This window comes from Hippocampus zosterae, chromosome 6, assembly GCF_025434085.1.
Source record: "Hippocampus zosterae strain Florida chromosome 6, ASM2543408v3, whole genome shotgun sequence".
NCBI classification, from domain to species: domain Eukaryota; kingdom Metazoa; phylum Chordata; class Actinopteri; order Syngnathiformes; family Syngnathidae; genus Hippocampus; species Hippocampus zosterae.
The window spans coordinates 1,084,996-1,103,667 of record NC_067456.1 but is presented as its reverse complement, the minus strand read 5'-3'; the positions used below and the strand labels follow the sequence as shown (position 1 = coordinate 1,103,667).

The 18,672-nt window shown below is 43.1% G+C and overlaps 3 protein-coding genes across 8 annotated transcripts in view; all 3 read right to left on the bottom strand.

Moving 5' to 3' along the window:
• Window positions 1-569, bottom strand: part of rasgef1ba (RasGEF domain family, member 1Ba) — a 29,308-nt gene extending 28,739 nt beyond the window's left edge. The window contains exon 1 of the mRNA XM_052068993.1: window positions 513-569. The gene's annotated coding sequence lies outside the window, so the exon portion shown is untranslated. The remainder of the gene's footprint in view (window positions 1-512) is intronic.
• Window positions 570-1,911: 1,342 nt separating this feature from the next.
• Window positions 1,912-10,944, bottom strand: cds1 (CDP-diacylglycerol synthase (phosphatidate cytidylyltransferase) 1). The gene is made up of 13 exons (XM_052069010.1): window positions 10,575-10,944; window positions 7,238-7,395; window positions 6,679-6,775; window positions 6,412-6,509; window positions 5,830-5,969; window positions 4,961-5,019; window positions 4,553-4,635; window positions 4,170-4,257; window positions 4,019-4,087; window positions 3,610-3,765; window positions 2,532-2,651; window positions 2,326-2,429; window positions 1,912-2,182 (listed from the first exon to the last, which is right to left on the bottom strand). Exons 1-13 carry the CDS (start codon window positions 10,641-10,643, stop codon window positions 2,059-2,061), a joined length of 1,365 nt encoding a protein of 454 aa, XP_051924970.1. The 5' UTR covers window positions 10,644-10,944; the 3' UTR covers window positions 1,912-2,058.
• An 837-nt stretch (window positions 10,945-11,781) lies between these two features.
• The window catches only part of wdfy3 (WD repeat and FYVE domain containing 3), a 42,695-nt gene continuing 35,804 nt past the window's right edge, over window positions 11,782-18,672 (bottom strand). For all 6 annotated transcript variants that reach the window (XM_052068882.1, XM_052068879.1, XM_052068881.1 and 3 more), the window contains 11 exons: window positions 17,731-17,872; window positions 17,505-17,659; window positions 17,187-17,345; window positions 16,922-17,101; window positions 16,581-16,763; window positions 16,364-16,457; window positions 16,120-16,263; window positions 15,498-15,737; window positions 15,133-15,244; window positions 14,711-14,908; window positions 11,782-13,912 (listed from right to left, as the gene is read on the bottom strand). In XM_052068882.1, coding sequence (XP_051924842.1) covers window positions 13,789-13,912; window positions 14,711-14,908; window positions 15,133-15,244; window positions 15,498-15,737; window positions 16,120-16,263; window positions 16,364-16,457; window positions 16,581-16,763; window positions 16,922-17,101; window positions 17,187-17,345; window positions 17,505-17,659; window positions 17,731-17,872 — 1,731 coding nt within the window. In that variant the 3' untranslated portion in view covers window positions 11,782-13,788. The remainder of the gene's footprint in view (window positions 13,913-14,710; window positions 14,909-15,132; window positions 15,245-15,497; window positions 15,738-16,119; window positions 16,264-16,363; window positions 16,458-16,580; window positions 16,764-16,921; window positions 17,102-17,186; window positions 17,346-17,504; window positions 17,660-17,730; window positions 17,873-18,672) is intronic.

Here is an 18,672-nt window from a genome sequence, read left to right as displayed (position 1 = left end):
TTTTTTATGTCTACATGTATTGCTTCACCGTTTGTGTTAAGTATCAGTTGCTCCAGAGGTGAAAACAATGTGACACGGATGGTATTTGTTGGCCCGCCTCTGCTGCTTTTGTTTGTTGAAAACAAAGCGTCATTTAAGATGCAAACAAAACTGGCGAGATGTGCCCGGCCGTTGGCTTAAAGTCACGAGTCTTGTTTCTTTGTCACATCTCGTAATGTTTTTGGCTCAAGATTTCAATGCTAATTTGGGTCAGGAAAGCCCGCTCGCTCTGCTTTACATAGGGGGGGGGGTCTTCAATCTTGTTCCTCGGGGGCTGCCGTCCTTACCTGTTTTCCATCTCTCCCTGCAGTAAAGACCCAATTTAGCGATATACTTTTTGTTCTTCTACGTGTCCCTTTCATAATTTTGCTGCTGTAAATTGGGAATTTCGATACAAATAAAGGTTTTATCTTTATCTTATCAATTCAAATGATCATGATGGTGATTCAACTTCTGCAGACCTTAGCGATTACCTAATTGGTTGAATCACAGACATGTGACAGCAGGGAGATGTGGAAAAACTGGCAGGATGGAAGAGCCCCCCCCCCCCCCCCCCTGCTTTACATCAATAGCCACACATTCAAAATCAACTCAATGGGCAGTTGTGACAGGAGGCGGCATTCTTTTACAATAAAAGCCCCTCATGTGGTCCCAGTAGCACTTTTCAAAAATCAGTCCATCTGTAAAACAGCATCTGAAGTTCAAAACAATAACAACAACAACAACAACAAAAAGGCTTTGGTAAACCTTTTCTCCATGCCCCCCAAATCGAACATTTGGAGAAAATTTGCATAAAATATCTGCAAAACATTTTGCGTTAAACATTGTTTTCATGGCAAACAACATTCATAAACATCCTTAAAACATCTTATTTCACACAATAAAACCCTCTCAAGAAGTGGTGCTTCGTGCGGTTAGCATTGTTAGCAGGTAGGGACATTTTAGTGCTTCTTCATCAGTAGTACAATGCCAACGGGTTAGCAGTTAGCAGCCAGAATAGCCTTATGCCACACTCCCCCCCCGCCCCCCACACACGCAAAAACTCCCAATATTTTCAACTGAACAAATTAGCGCGTTGGGGATGTAAGTGACAAACTAGCAGTCAAGAAAATGTTATTTACTGAAAATCACAAAGTGGAGAAAAAAGTGCCTTTTAGCTTAGCACACACGTGACTCGCTATTAGCACCCGTGGTGCAAAGCGGGACAGCAAGCCATAGCGCAACCTTGTGCTAAATTGCGAACGCAAGCGACTGTTTCAAAGCTTCCAAAAAAAAATGTATAGTTTGAGTTGCTTGATATCCTCTTTGCATGGCTACTAATAGTTAGCATGTTTTCGTGCTCGGTGTGACTAGCGAACATATATTGCATCTTCAACAGTAGAATACTACTGGGGGAATTCAGCGGTTAGCAACTCGACTAGCCTTGCACACGCACGCGCACAGCGACTAAGCTATATGCAAGAATTTTCCCACTCCAACATCGAGCTACTCTGAAAATATATATTTTTAAAAATTCCACCTTCTTAATGTTCAAATCTACTAAATGCGTCCATGCTAGCTTGCTACATACTGTACATACATTTTATTTGGTTTTTTTTTTGCTATTATCATCATCAATAGTATATATTAGCTCAACATTTCCTTATGTACATTAGCATGTAGCATGCGTGTGTTCTACTTTGTTGACTTTAAGGGCACACGGGCTAAAGTGGGCCGTCATTGGTTAGCGCGTGATAGGCCGCTAACCGACGAACTTGATTCATTGGCGGGTCAGTGCAATGTGGGCTTTGACCGCTTCTTGGTCAAAGATGGCGGTCGGATGCAATACTCCAAAACCGGCGGAAGACTTTTTATAGACTACATTTGACCCCCCCCCAACCCCCCTCCCTCCATTTTTATTTTTCAAGTCGGATGGAGAGTTACCAGGATCACACAAGATGTGTTGTTGTTGTGTCTATGTTGTGTACGTAGTTTTACCATCACACACAAACACACACACTCTTGCGTCAACCCCCCTTTTCATGCTGTGGGGGGCAACAGGCCACGGTCCTTCAGGTGCGAGGTGAGCGTGTTGAAGATGCTAAGTTGCTGCTCCGGCTGCAGCATGAGCAGCTGCTGCAGGACTTTGCTGGGATTGGGGCCCCTGGGAACAAAAAGAAGATTCGACCCAATTGACGGACTTCCTGTCTTTTAGAGCACAGTTCCTTCAGACTTTTGGTGGGTCTTCTCATGATCCTCTACAAAACCAAGGACATTTCAAGCTGCTGAATAAAAAATGACTTTGACCTGATGAAGCTGGCGATGTAGACGTGGGTGAAGGTGGCCATCAGGTACTGACAGTCGAAGCGGTCCATGATGCCTCCGTGTCCCGGGATGGTGCTGGCGAAATCCTAGCGTGGCGACGTCGACGTTCAGCACCACAAAAACTTGACACCGGACTATAAACACTTGATGCCGTAATGGCACGAGACGGAGCCGGCAGGTGGACGTACTTTGATCTTGAAGGCTCGCTTGAAGCCGCTGGCGAAGAAGCCGCCAAAAGGGCCGATGAGCGATGCGAAGGATGACAGGAAAATGCTGTGGATCTGGAACGGGTACAATGTCACCGTTTCCTGAGAAGGAAAGACCAGCCAAAAAAAAAAAAAAAAAAAAACGTGTTACCTTTTGAGAATGGATTGTTTCATCTAATTCTGCTTGATCAGAACAAATGCTACAATGCAACATGCAACAATTTGGCTCCCTGATTCACTGAAATACTATGCATTTTTTTGGGGGGGGGGCATATCAATAATAAAATCAATATTTATCTACTCGAAAAAGTGAGGTGAATAAATGACATTGAAATATATTGCTTTGACACAATTTTAATCTTTTTTTTCCAATTGAATTTGGAAAAAAAATTTCATCATTTTTAAATCTTCAAAACATTTGTTTTAATGACATTTATTTAACATTAATATTAATATGTAAAATAATAACATGAATATGTCATTATTTAATGACATTTAAACATGTGTTTTACTATTGGTCTTGGCTGTACAGTGTCCTTGAGTGTTGTGAAAGGCGCTTACAAATGTGATGTATTATTATTATTATTATTATTATTATTATTATTATTTTCTGTTTACTTCAAGTATATCTACTTTGGTCAACTTAGCAAGTCAAGTATTTTACTTTACTTTACTTTAGTAAATAAGATAAGATAAGATAAGATAAGATATGATATCCCTTTGTGGGACGAATAAAGGATATCTTATCTTATTTTAAACTTTAGCAAATAAGATAAGATAAGATATCCCTTTGTGGGACGAATAAAGGATATCTTATCTTATCTTATCTTATTTGCTAAAGTTTAAAATTCTTTCTATTTTTATGTGTTCATTACCTTCTTGACGTTTTGTTTTTTGTTTATTATTATTTCCCCCCCCCCCCATCCATTTTATTGTCCATTCCCCATTCCATCAACGAGATACGAGGAGCATTTTCAACAAGTCGAGTTCCGCCCCGCCGAAAAAAGATGCGCCCGCAAACACGTGGCAGAGGATCGGCGGCCCGCCGCGAGGAGCTCACCCACGACAGCGCGTTGCGGACCAGCGCGGGCAGTTTGTACTGCTGCAGCACAAACAGGTCGGACGGCTCGCATTCCACCGTGAACAAGCTGCCGCTCTCGCTGCTCAGGCCCACCGGACACACAAAGTACTGGAACTGGGACAGCAGCGACGACAACTGCGCAACACAATGCCACGCATTCATCATATAGGAAACACAACGCTCAAAACGTTTTTTACGGCGGTTTCCATCAACCAAAGGTGTCCGTCAAAAGAGGCCGTAGAACATCATATTGATTGATGACCCTCGTATTTTGTTGCATGCATGTCGGATGTGGTTGCGTGTTTCCGTCAGTGGCGTGTCAAGGGGTAGGTACATTTTTGTAGAAATGGTGTCGATTGGTCGCGGAACGTTGCCAAGCTGCACTCACAATGAATCCAAAAACGACGGTGGAGAAGTAGCCTCCGATAAATCCTTCCCATGTCTTCTTGGGCGAGAGCTGCACACACACACACACACACACACGCCATCCGAGTCAAACTCCCGGCTCGCAACCCGCCGTTGTCTCGTCATCATGTCACCTTGATGAGTGGCGTGCGTCCAAAGAAGAAGCCGAACAGGTAGGCGCCAATGTCGTTGCAGATCACGATGGAGATGGGCACGATGAACCTAAAAACAGAATTTCATTAAACTCTTGCCATGTTCAAGCCACGTAGCGTGACCCCATACCCCCCCGCCCCGCCCCCCAACCCCACTCTCACATTCTCCAACTTTACTTTGTTTGAGTAAAATGCTCGCTCGCGCATTTGTGCGGCGTCACGTCCGTTTGTGCTAGCGCTATGATGCTAACTATCAATATTGATTGGATTTGAAGCCATTTTGGGGCAGGGATCGGCGACCGCGACCCCTTTTTGTGGGAGGAGTCAACGACTCGTAACCTTTTGCCGCATTGTGTTGAGCTTACCAGATCATTCCTTCAAACAGGTTCTGAATGACAAGGTGCGACTGAGTCACCACAATCAACAGCGTCACATGGGTCCAGGCAAACTGGAATGGCAAACACACATCCAAACAATCACACACACACACATAGTGTCACAACATTGGAATGTGGCAACACGCATTTCGACCCGATATTTGAAGACAGATGAGTAAAAGCGTATCAAAAGCACGACGATATACAGATTGCACATCAACGAATTATTTGCTGGAGTCGGAGGACATTCTTTGCCAATCAATGAGTCATTTCATTTGTTATAATTCATGACATCTCGTGTAATTCCGCTTTATCATAACAAATGCTGTGAGTTGGGCGTTAGCGATCGAAAAAATAAAGATGGAGGCACGTATGTATCGCTGTTTGTATACACACCATGTAAAACTGGAGGCGGTAATGTTTCTTCACTAAACTCAGCACAAACATGCAGAAACCTAAAAACAACAACAACAAGAAAAAGAACAACATGCCATCAGCATCATTAGATAACCTCAAATATGTCCAAGATGACATATGTGACAACATTAATGACAGGATATATGATGTATGTTTCTTTCTCGTGGAGCCTGTTCCACACGGTATCGCGTTTGTAATCTGAGAAGACGAAACATACTTTTTTAAACGGGAAAGTTAGCTTTAGCCGGCTAGCATAGCACACCAGTTAGCCTAAGTGCAGTTCAGTTAGCTTCAGTAAGCCATACCTCCGGATTTACATACACCCCCGGCGTTAGCTTTAGCTAGCTAGCGCAACCACAGCACACAACGCCAATCGCTTTAGCAACACCGCATCTCTATTTCACATAACGTGACCACAGCTGGCTCGCCTGTATTTAGAGGGTGTACATTGTCAGCGTTAGCTTTAGCCAGCCAGCATGACCACAGCGCAACACACCTTTTTAATTAGCATTAGCCAGATAGCCACAGCGATTATCTATCTGACATAAACCGGTAGTTTGAGACCGATACAATGACAACAGCGTAGCACATCATTCATGCTAACTGGAGCTAGCTAGCATGACCACAACATACATCTATTTGACATACAGTTAGCTAACTTTAGCTAGCTAGCATAACCACAGCGCACACATTTGGAGAGCGTAGATAAGGATTTTTAAGCGTGAAAAGTGAACATTTTGACTTAAAATTATCAAAAAAAAGTGACCTCGCTACCTTTGTAAAACTAAATAAATAATAATAATCAAATAAAATGCGGGCATGGGTGTGAGGTGCACCCGTTTGCTTACCTGCCAGGTACAAGGCAAAGGAGATAAACCTGTGGTAGCGAGATAAGAACTGCAAGGGCTCCTCCCTCCGCACCAGCGCGCCAAAGTAGTCGGCCAGCGTCTCACCGTAGAAGAAGTAGTTGACGCACACCAGGAAGTACCTCAACACAACGATACGTACACCTTTACAATCACATACTGTACATCAGGGGTGTCAAATTCATTTTTGTCGGGGTCCACATTGTCAAATTTTGTCGTTATGGATTAGATATGACAATATGGAATTTTGATTCAGACTTTAGCAAGCATCATGGAAGTTAGCATGCTTGATTTGCTTTCGCGGGCCACATAAAATGGTGTGGCGGGCCAGATCTGGCCCCCGGGCCTTGGCTTTGACAGTTTGACATACATAATACATTTATAACCTTCCCACAAGACAACGCGGTAATTTGAGTTATTCAACCATCTTCTACGTGGACATCTGTACACTCTCCTTGACTTCCAACACAACAAGTGATCTTTGAACCCGTTGCTACACGCTACACTACCGTGTGTGTGTGTGTGTGTGTGTGTGTGTTCACGTGCGAGGGCTCCTCTCCTCACCAGCTCAGAGTCCTGAACCAGGGCAGGTCGTATGAGCGATAGACCTTGTAGCCGATTGTAATGATTTCTTGGAAACACTTGATTTGCACCGTCATCACCTACCACCACAAACAAACATGTTGTTAAGCCCAACCAAAATGTTTTGGTTACAACAGTCCTAAGATTTCAAATTGCACGAGCACAAGCAAAAATAAGAGGTGCTAACAATAGCTCAAAATGTAATTAAGTCATTGGAATTCCAGTATGATAAAAGGAAAGGGTGCGTACGATCAAAATGAGAGCAATTGGTCCCAGGTAGATGATAAGGAAGAAGCCGCAAATCATTGCGAGAGACAAAACTCCTCGGATCCAGTAGTTCTTCCATCTGTGGGCAGCACAGAATAAAAGAAATGTCATTCATTTACACTCAAGAGGGCAATAACAAAGCGAGCTGACATTTCTGTCCTGTAAGAATAATTCGTTTTTGGATTTGGTCGCGTATTTAAAAAAAAAAAAACTGTCAGTGTAGTAGCTTAGCGTCGACTAATCAGCGTCACACTAAAACCTAGCAAAACATTTAATAAAAGGCATGGGTGTAATGTGCATGCCAGGCCACTAGTTGGCGATTAGTAAAGAAACAGGTGAAAACACCAATTTGTGTTTGCCTGTTCATGCAAATGCATGAAAACAAATGAAAAGATCCAAAACGATCCCGGTTTTTCACACGTGCGGTGAAAAATGGTCTGGTGTCTTGAGCACAGACCTTGACCCAGACAAAATTGTGGCCACCAACGTTTGTGATGCCGCCCCGCACGTCCGGGTCGTAAACGAAGACGTGGAGGCGTACCTCGGCGGCAGTCCCTCCAGGGCCTTGTTGAGACACTGCGGCGTGTTGTCGGTGTCCGCCGTGGACGCCGGCACGTCGGCGGCGTCCGCCTTGGTGTCCACGTCGCACTCTGCCTCCGTGTCGCCCTGCAGGCCCAACAACCTGTCGTCCTCGCCCTCCTTTGCACCCAGACAAAACCAAAGTTTGAGTGAGTGACATTTACAAACACATGAGCGCCACGCTGGCTATGAGGGTGTCGTGTCGTTTTTAAATATTTTGAGGTGCCACAAGAGCAAAACCTGTTAGCGCAAAAGTCACAGTTTTGATGGACTCAGTCAAAGCGTTTGAGATTGCAGCCGTCTTTCCGCCATTTTTTTTTTTTTGCTTTCATTTAAGATGCAAAGACGCCAAGGACTGCCTAGCATGGTAAGATATAAATTAAATCTAATATAAAATGCTAAACAAAGCAGATAATGTTAGATTCTTTTCATCGAGACATAAGCAGTACTTTTAAAACCTCGCTTGAAAAGTGGTAGGTCGCGCCCAATGCCATTCCACTCCACTGCTGCGGGTGGCAGTAATGTGCATAACAAAGCAAACAAAAGCCTCTGCTTTTGACTCCTTCAACACTTTTTTTTTTGTTTCCTTGCACCAAGCGTGTCCAAAAAAGGCACACCGAAGGAACAGGTCCAGTTGGCTGGTCACATTTGACAAATTAGCTCACTCACTGGAGCTAGCGCTAACGCTTGACTGCCGCCGGGATCGCGTCGGGCGGCCAGAGACAACCTAAAAAGGGAGGTGAAGCAAGAGCCGGGGAATTAGCGCATGGATGGATGGACATTATCTCTGACTAAATATAGAAATACATATTTAAAAACTCTTGTCTCCACGGGTTTTGACTGAAAAAAAAAGGTTGGATTGACCTGCTGATACTGAAAGTTTTTTTTTTCACCCCAGAAATTTGTAATATGAAGAGTAATATAAAGACTTTCAAATTCACAAGGTCCTGGTTGCTTTAAAAAAAAAAAATCTTGGAAAAATATGACTCCGAAAACATGAATGTTCTGACTAAATTGCATCGTTTTCGCAAAACACAAACTTAAAAAAAAGTGTCTTCGGGTGAAAACTCCCATGCAAACCACCCACCAAAAAAAAAAAAAAAAAAAAAAAAACACCCCTCCAAAATCACAATTTGTTTCAGAAAAAAATACATTTTTGCTTGTAAAATACAACTTTTTTTGTTTCTAAAATAAATTAATAAATAAATATTATAATAATATAATTTATTTATTAATTACAATTAAATTAAAATATAATAAACTTTTTTTACAAAAAACTTTTAAACCATTATTCAAAAGTTAATTTCTAAAATTAAAAACAACTTTATCAACAAAAAAAAACCATGAATTGTCTCAACCTTGCGACGATACTTCTCCCGCAAAAAAATGGAATCAAGTCAAAGATCGTTCAGCTGTTACAATACAATACAATCCCCACCGCACTTATTCATTCATTCCTTCTTTCAAACATTGGAGTCTTTTCATTCCAAAATGAAGAGCGCAAATCCTCGATGATGTTGCCACCATCACATGATATGTTCACCAAAGTTTCAACACAAACAGCCATCAGATGACGACAAGCACTCAGGGCCCCAAAGAGCGCGCCGTCGGCTCACGGGCCACGCTGCGGATTTTCATCAACTTCCCATTTTTGCATTTTTTTTTTTTTTGCGATGTTGCTTCCTATCTGAAAACAATGACCATCTGACACCGTTGTGCCCAACCGTGACGAAATTTTGGCGCACGCGCGCTCCTCATGACGGGGCGCGTGGAAATGATCACAGAAGGGATTTTGGACGCTTGCCGTTTGGACGGAAGGAGAGAAATCTTCTTCAAGAGTCTTCCTCACTCATCTAACTGGTACAAAGGTCGTTCAGTCAACGCGGCACAAGCAGCACACCCTCCCGAGCGAGGGGTAAAAGGTCAACACTCAGCATCCCGCCAACTCTTGAATGCGTTTCACTGATATCGATGACTCATGATCACTGGGCTCATTTATCATTACGATGTGACAACAGGACAGGACAGGACAGAATAGAGCAAATTATGAAATATGAAGGAAGGCTTAATTAGTGGCGCAATTTAGCTTTTCCAGCAGCAAAGTGGAGCTGACTATTGTGACGATAGATCATAATTCTTGTTGTTGTTTTAAAAATGGATTTTTTCATAAAATAAATATTTTTTCTCTCGCATGATTGCACATTTTTTACAAAAACGATTTTAATCCTTTAAAATACATGCAAAAAAATATGACTTTACAACTTTTCTAGCCCAAAAAAATACTTGTAAGGTTGCAATTTCTTAGAAGAGTTTTACTTTTGACTTTAAAAAAAAGTAGAAATTATTCTGGGAATAGTTTATATGGTTTTAAGGGGTCGGGGGGAGAAAGGGGAAAATGATTGTAATTTGATAAAATTGTGACTTGAAGAAAAAAAAAAGGCAGCCAACATCATGACTGTGACAGTTTGGGCTAGAGACAAAACAGAGGCGCTGCATGAGTATATTTATTATTATTATTATTTATTGTTTTGCTTTTTCAATTGTACTGCACTGTTTAGATATACAGTGGGCCCCTGCATACTCACGTTTGGCACCTGTGAATTCACCCAGTCGGAGATTTTTTCTGAACATACATTTTTTTGTTTGTTTTTTCTACAGGAATTTCTTGTTGGGGGTTGAAACAAGTTAATCCAATGCACTATGGTTCACTTACATCACGAAATGTCCTTCCACACCCATTTGTCATGTCCTTGTTTATGATGATACTAATGCAGCGTGTTATACCGGAGACGAATTCCTTGTGTGTTTTACATACTTGGCCAATAAAGATGATTCTGATTCTGATTGTGGCAAACATGATGTTAAAGTTAAAAAATTCAATTTATGAGATAATGATAAGGCGCGAATGTTCACTAATAACAGGGGTAGAGACTACTTTTTTTTTTTAATAAAGTTTAGTGGAGTCTTTGAATTGTTGTTCGTAACTACACTGAGACAACAATTTCAGAGATTTGTTTTCTTATTTTAACAACTACAACAAAATCCATCTTGGTATGTAAGGTTTCGTGAGTAAATGGTGTGGAGTTTGGCATATTTGTGAGGAGGATGTGTTGTAAACATTGAATCAAAGCGAGTGCGGCTATTTTTAAACCAGCGCAGGGATTAGCCACTTAGCTCGCTAACAAGCTAACAGGCTAATAATTCGCCTCCCGTCCCGTCCCACTTCGGTTTGACAAACTCGACCACCAACTCGTCCAGCCGACGGGAAGCTTTTTGATAATTAAAATAATTATTTTCACCTTGTCAGTCATGTTGTCAGTGCTGTCCGGGTCCTCCCCGCCGCCCCCTCGTCGCCGGAGCTCGGTCATATTGCTTCCGCCGCTTTCGAGTAAACCGCCCCCCGAGGAGAAGTGAGGGGACGCGGGAAAGTAGGGCTCGCAAGGACGGTCACCAGCTTTCTCGCCCTCGCCTGGGTTCCTCTTGAACGGTTGGTCAAAGGTTTCGCGGCGTCAAAGGCCACGGGTAGCGAGCGAGCGAAGCGAAGTCAGGGAACCAGAGGTTGTCCGCTAACTATGTCCAAAAAAGCTCCACTGACGTCCCCGCAGACTGGGCTCAGACTGCGTGTTTGTGTTTATCACTGCAATCCGTCATCAAGACAGCGTCACTGTTGCGGAAACCAAACCCTAAATATGCGGACTTTCAAAGTAAAGCAATCGGCTATGATAATGCCTTAGGCGCAGATTTCATTTAGTGTGTGAATCAATGTTCGCTTCCCGTATGGCGCTACAAGCGTTAACTTGATCCGTGGTTGCGGCAGTTAATCCTGACTGCAGATGATAACTGCGCGTGCGCGAGACGCTTTTGACGTCACTTAGCAACCAAATCAAAACACTCCATGAACGGAAATGTTTGGTGCTTATTGATTATTTCTTTGATTAAACAATATAACCCGAATAAATAATTATATACAGGTATATGAATGACGAGGAACTTGTTATATTCTCCTAAAAAAAAGACAATTTTTGTTCATGTGACCGCTTAAAGTTAAACAAAAAACGCAACGACTTGAAAATGACTTAAAAACTAAAACATTGCGGTTCCTTTGAAAGTATTTTTAAGGAGACTTTGAACAAATAGTACTTATTCTTGAAAGGTGGACTTTCTTGGAACTGTACGACTGTATTTTAAGAAATTAAACCTTTTCTTTACCGAAAAAAAATTACTGATTTAAAATGGCTTAAGATTTTTTTTTTCTTGAAAAGTATTTTCCTTCAAATGTTTTTGTCCAATAAAAATAAGGGTTACCTAATAATGTGACTTTCTTTCAAAAAATCAACAAAAAAAAAGTGAGTTAAAAAAAATTCATCTTACTTTTAAATGTTGAAATGTTCTACTTTTTTCTTATAACGTCTTTTTTTCTTTGAAACTACGTTGCTTAAAAAGTGATGCATATTTTTTTTCTTGAACCTTTTGACTTTTTGTTGAAAAATGTAAATGAACGAGACATTTGGTGGTAAACAGCAATTATTTATTGAAAGGCTAAAGAATAAGTATCAGCTCTATTGCATTATTGTAACATCTTGTTTCCATGAGGACAAGGGAGTAAGATTTGTTCTTTTTTGTTGTTGTTTTTACATGATTTGTGGTGTGTGAACACAAACACACAAGAAGAAACATTCATGTAGCACGGATTGCACAGCAGATACTCGCAAAGTGTTCGAATAGCAGAAGCCCCACAAGCCGCACGCTACCGTCTTTTTTTTTTTCCATTTTCCAGCGGGCCATGGGGTAAGTCCTTGTGAGTGTCAAGTGTCGGGCCCAGCCCACCAAAAAGTGTCTTTTTCTTGCAAAAATGTGACAAACACACACACACACACGCGCGCGCGCGCACACACACGCACACACACAATAACAGACGACAATGGCGACAGGAAGAAGAAAGTCTCGTTGTATGCAATGTTCATGCAACAATCTTTCTTAAAAAAAAAAAAAACAAACAGTCATTGCATAAATACTTTGTACAGTGAAATGTCATCAGGGAATGCGCAAATATTTCATATAAAAACAAAAAAGTCAACAACAACAACAACAAAAATAAAGATTTTGTACACTGCGGATTGACAAGGACGCCTAATGCTATGACATCATCAAAAATGGCCACCGTGTTCGTGAACCTGGTCATTTCGTCTTGCCAATCAAAACTATGAGGTGACCACCGCATCTTGTGTCAATCTGCTTTTTGTGCTGAGAAACACGATTTAAAAAGAGGCTCAAGTGTGCACTGTGATCTGGCGACACTTTGATTTTTTTTTTCAAAACAACATTTGAATAGTATGTGATTACAGTGAGATTTTTCAGAGGAAAAAAAGTTGTGATATTACAAGATTAAAATTTGCCTAGAATAGAATTGTAACACTCCAAGATGAATTCTATTTTTCTTGAATCAAAATCGGCATGTCATGATGAGATCAAAACCACATTTTTCAACAAACGTGGAACCTTGATTTTTCCAAGAGTTATGTTTAAAAAAAAGTGAATACAAATAGAAGACATTTTGAGAGCAAAAAAAAAAAAAGACTCGTGACATGATTCGTTGTAAGATGAATAAAGATAATTGGGAATTTCTCCATCGCGAGACAAATAAAGGTATTCTTATCTTGGAAAGAACAATCTGAGTTTCTACTGCTAAAATTCCAACTTTTGTTTTTTTTTTTGGGGGGGGGGGAAATGTATCTATTTTTTTGCTAATACTTGATTCTTGTACGGTACGGATGTTTTGTTCTCACTGTGACTTTGTGTCATTCTAGTCAGTGATGGTGTCAGTGCTGTTGAAAATGGATGGATGGATGGATGGATGGAGTCTTTCGTTGATTTTTGGCACTCACAGTAGGCGGCAACCAGGTTCCGAGCATGCAACCCCTCGCAAAAAAAAAAAAAGATTAAAATGATAAAACCTAATAAATGACGTGTTTAAATGTGTGGTCATTCCTTCTGTTTGCAACCGAAACAACATGTTTGTTTGATGATGATGATGGCAATGAGAATCCTGCCCGTGGGCCCGGTCAACAAATTATATTTTTATATTAAAAAATAAAACAAACAAACAAGAAAAACAAAAAAAAAAAACATACATCGAAGAAGAAAAAAAAATCCCTTTTGGTAGAAAATCCTGTACACTAACTCAAGACTGACCAAGACATGATTAATATTAAAGTTATTTCAACAGATAAGATATGAGACTCCAACATGTCCGTCCAGTCTTTTCAGGAAGCAGCAACTCAACAATTTTTGAAAAAAGAAAAGAAAAATGGTGGACACAATTTTTGCATAACGAGTGACATTATTATTCATGAGTGACATTCATATCTCTTTAACGTCCGCCTGCTCGCTGCTATGTTACATTTGACCTTGTTTTTGTTTTGTTTTTTGTTCAAAAGGCCGTGGATACATGTATGTACACTATAGACACCTTGAGGAGGAGGATGATGAGGATTGGGGGGCGCGTGGGTGCGCTCAGTTCTTGTGCTTGTCGCCGGCGGCCGTGCGCTCCTCCTGCAGGTTGCAGTAACAGTTCTGGCACACGCGCACCGGGGACGAGATCTTCAGCCGCTTGATCTCCGACTGGAAGCGACTGCACCTGCAAACGGTCAAAAGGTCACAAAAGGTCAAAACGCGTCACAAAGCTTTGCCGTTTTATTTTTTTTTTTAAATATTGGAGGGTGTGTGCGGGGTGACACGGGGTGAGCAACCGTCTTTCAGAACAAAAAAAATGCGACTTTTTGAAAAACTTCCTTTGCCCCCCTAAAAAAAGTGACACGTCTTGCGTTCCCCTTGAAAATAAGACGTTTTTTTTTTTAAATGTGCCTTTTGACATTCTCTCTCTCTCAAATAAAAAAAATTAAACAAACCAATTAAATGTTGTCTAGTCTTACAAAAAATGTTTCACACGTGTTAAAATCAACCCCCCCAGCACAACCGCTTTCCAAAATGTGACTACTTTGCTTGAAAAATAAGACTTCCCTTCAAAATAAGACATACTTTTTCCTTGAAAATTTTGATTTTTTTTTAATTGAAAATGTTTTTTCCCTCGAAAAATGTCAAATTGGTTTCAACTTTATTAAACTTTATTTTCTTGAAAAATGTATTTTGAAAATAGTACTTTTTTTAATGACTGACAAATTTAAACTTTTATTATTAATCCTTAAAATAAATGTTTACAGTGCTTTTCTTCCTTCCTTCCCTTTTTTCTGTTATTTTCTCCTTGGAAAGACGACTTAATTTCCAAATCATATTTTTAGGGGTGTGCGCAAAAAAAAATAAGCCTTCCCAAAAATTGAGGGTGGCTATCTGCCAACTCATGAGGGAAAAGAAAATCCATTCAGAACGATTATTTATAATTTGGGGGCTTTTCCATCCAATTTTGCGCGACACTTACTTCTGACAAAACAGCTGTCCGCAATTGCGGCAGTGGTGGCGTCTCTCGGTGAGGGAGAATCGCACGGCGCACCCCGAGCAGCTGTCCACCACCTCGTCCTTCACCCAGTGGTCCGCGGCCGAGCGCCCCGGCTGGTCGCTCACCGACCAGCTGAAGACGCGACCGCGCCCGTCGCCCACCAGTATCTTGCTGTGGTCCCTTGGAAGGAAAGAACGAAAAAGCTGACTGGCGGCAGATGCGAAACCATCCATGCGCTAGCTAGTACGGCTTTTTTGTCCTCATGACTAAGACAAAACAGCGCACCACTAGAACGAAATTTCCATTACCAGTGCACATTAGTTTTGTGTCCACTTAGAAGCCAAAAACGGATTGAGTAGATAGTAGTGTAAAAAAAAAAAGACAAAAACAAAACGTCGGCTCACTTGGAGATGGCGAGTGCGCTGATCTCGGCGGGGTGCGCGTTGTCCTTGCGGTCAAATGCCGTGTGCATGGTGAGTTTGCTGCGGAAGACCAGCTGGCGCTCCCACCTGTAGCCTGTCGACACGCGTTAGCGAGGTCGGGGTTAGCAATTTTGACTGACTGTCGAAGGGGCTGTGAAAGATATTCCGATAGCTTAAAAAAAAAATAACAGCTATCCCAAATTTTTAAAAATCGGTTATGGTTTTCTTCCTGTGCTGTGGGAGGAAAAAGGTTGCAGCATGAAGGGGGTGCGCATCTTAAAATTGTTGGCAATTGTGTTTGTTGGAACAAGCGCACGCACCCCCGACAAGTCAATAACAATACCCACCTGCCCGGAGCTGGTTCAAGGCACGCGCCTCCACAGCAGGCGGGTTCAACAGCTGATTGCTGGTGCTCCCAAGACCGTGGGGGTGCGCGTGGTGGGGGTGCGCAACCTTGTGTTGTCCTTCCGAGTAATTGACAAACACGAAGCCGTCCTTCTCGTCGATGCTCAGGCTGTCGGACCAGCGGTGGGAGTCGTCCGAGCCGCTGTCCATCGACCATGACGCACCACCTCGTGCGGATGGACCTTGAGGGGGAAAAAAAATGTTGACGCTTAATTTCAGGCAACCGCTGTGAGTACGGCAAGGACCCCCCCTTGGTGGTTGGAATGTTACATATGATCGAGTAAATAAGCTTTGTTTGAATTTTTGTGGGTAGAGGTGGGTTGTGGTGACCGGGAAAGGGGTGCGCCAATTCCGTTGGTGTAGGTGAAGCAGGCGTGCACTTAAAACTAGCAAAGACTGCTACAAATTGAAATCAAAATAGAGGCTTCCATCATTGTTTTCTATTTTTGTTTGTGTCTGTGGGATTGTGCTTGGAAAGTGGGGGTGCACCCCCCCCCCAAAAAAAACCCCCAACAACTCCCCCCCCCCGCTAATCGCAGAGATGAGCTTTTTGCCGGGTGTTACCTCGAGGTCTGTGCACGGTGCTGCTCGGTTGGCTCCCCGGCTGACTAGATGGGTTGCGTTCCGCTTTATGTTCCTGGCTCAGACTATTTCCTGTTCCTCCTCCATCTTCTCCGTCTGATTCGCTGCTGTCCTCATCACCGCCCTCTGAAGGACCAGAGGGGAAAAAAAATCACATGATACATCCTGCCAAAAGGTGAACACTTAAAGTGTTTTGTTTTGTTTTGTTTTTGGTTTCCGGACTGACCGAGCTTGTCGTCTCCGCAGCAGTCTGGAACATCGGGTTCGACAGGTTCGGGAGCGGGTGTCTCTGGCACTTGGAGGAACTCCATCCTCCAGAACTACAACAACAACAACAACAGAGCGCTCATGTTTACGGAGGCACCTTGAACTACCCATTCCAAATTAGCTTCTGGTGTTAGCCGGCATTTTTTTTTTTTCATTCCGTTTTTGCACGCATTTACCCTGACGACGCCGTCCGAGTGTCCCGTGACGATGACGTTGTGCGTGTCCCACTCGTTCATCTCGGATACGCAGCAGCACGAGATGTTCTGGCTGCGTCCGGTGAAGGTGTTGGCGCTAGCGATGGGGCTGCCGTTGATGCTCCACACGTGGATGTACGTGCCCGCGCATGACACAATGTCACCCTGCACACCCCAGCTAGCATTAGCATGTTAGCAATCGTCACAGTTTTATTATTTTTTTTAGCATTTTAGCATTAGCCACAGGAAGGCTTTTGGGATGCAATTAAAACACAAGCTTCTTTAAATCATGGTCTCCCCCCCATATTTGTCTTTGCGCCCACCGTGAGTTCGTTGATGCAAAGCGCGGCGACGGGAGCGCGGTGCCCCCGTAGCTGCGTGATGAAGCAAAGCTTGTTGAGGTCCCACACGATGCAGGTTCTGTCCCGAGAACCGCTCACCACGATGTGGTACGCGGACGAAGCCGTCAGACACGTGACGGCGTCCGTGTGGCCAAGCAGCGCCTGCCGAGACACGCGGGAGGGAACGGCGGGTTGGGGGGTATTGTACCGTGGCATCGCGTGGTGAAAAATCACAAGTTTTTTTTACCTGCTTGAGCGTGAGCGTCTTGGCTCGCTCTTTGGACGTGCCCGTCTCCCAAACGCAGATGGCCGTGCTGGTACCACCTGTGATCACCAGCTTGGGGTTGGGGCAGATGGCACACAAGATCTGACCCCACTCGGACAAGCACTCGTACACCACCAACGCCTGGGGGGGCAAAAAACACCATGCGCCGCATATGGAAATGTAAATTATTTTTGTTGAGCTCCGGACCAAAGTACCTGCTCAGATTGTGCCCCATGCGCATTTATTTTTACGACTTATTCTCTCTTTATGGATGCTAATGTAGAAAGACCCGCCACTGACCTTATCGGACTCGTAGTTGGCCAGGCGGCAGCTGAGGTCGGCGTAGCCCCACGCGAAGGTCTTGTTCCACGTGGGCGGAGTCAGCACTTTGTTCTCCTCCACGGCCAGGATGCCTTTGTCGGTGCACACGATCTGACCCACCGGCTCCTTCAGCTCTGAAACAAAAAACAAACAATAACATTTGGAATATTTGGTGTTGTTGTATCGTAGGCGTGAGTATGTGTACCTTTGACCGGGGCTAGCGAGGGTCTGAGGTTGTCCAGGTGGTAAAAGAAGATCTTCTCGCCGGTGGAGCTCGGCGGTATGTTGATGGGGTCACCGTTGGCTTTGCTGCGCACCCGTTTAGGTGGGTGGGGCTTCTTAAAGAGCTGCGGCACATGCGCGTCACACGTTTGTGATATAAACATTGGCCAGAGCGGCGGTGTTTGGAGGTTAGCATTAGCCACCATACAGTTGCTGTGGCGCTATCGTTCGCTAAAATTGCATTTAGACTGTGGCAGTAGCAGCAGCGGCATTTTGCGCCATTAGTGTCAACTAGCAATAGCCTTAGCATTGAACAACACTTTAGCATTGATTACATGACACATTATCATTAGCGACAATAATGTTTTTAGGCTGTTAGCATTAGTGGCAATAGCAATTGTCTGACACTGGCCGGATTTCATGACTTTCTGTCATTTAAAATGGAGGTTTGGAGGTTAGCATTAGCCACCATACAGTTGCTGTGGCGCTATCGTTCGCTAAAATTGCATTTAGACTGTGGCAGTAGCGGCAGCGGCATTTTTGCGCCATTAGCGTCAACCAGCAATAGCCTTAGCATTGAACAACACTTTAGCATTGATTACATGACACGTTATCATTAGCGACAATAATGTTTTTAGGCTGTTAGCATTAGGGGCAATAGCAATTGTCTGACACTGGCCGGATTTCATGACTTTCTGTCATTCAAAATGGAGGTTTGGAGGTTAGCATTAGCCACCATACAGTTGCTGTGGCGCAATCATTCGCTAAAATTGCATTTAGACTGTGGCAGTAGCGGCAGCGGCATTTTGCGCCATTAGTGTCAACCAGCAATAGCCTTAGCATTGAACAACACTTTAGCATTGATTACATGACACGTTATCATTAGCGACAATAATGTTTTTAGGCTGTTAGCATTAGTGGCAAT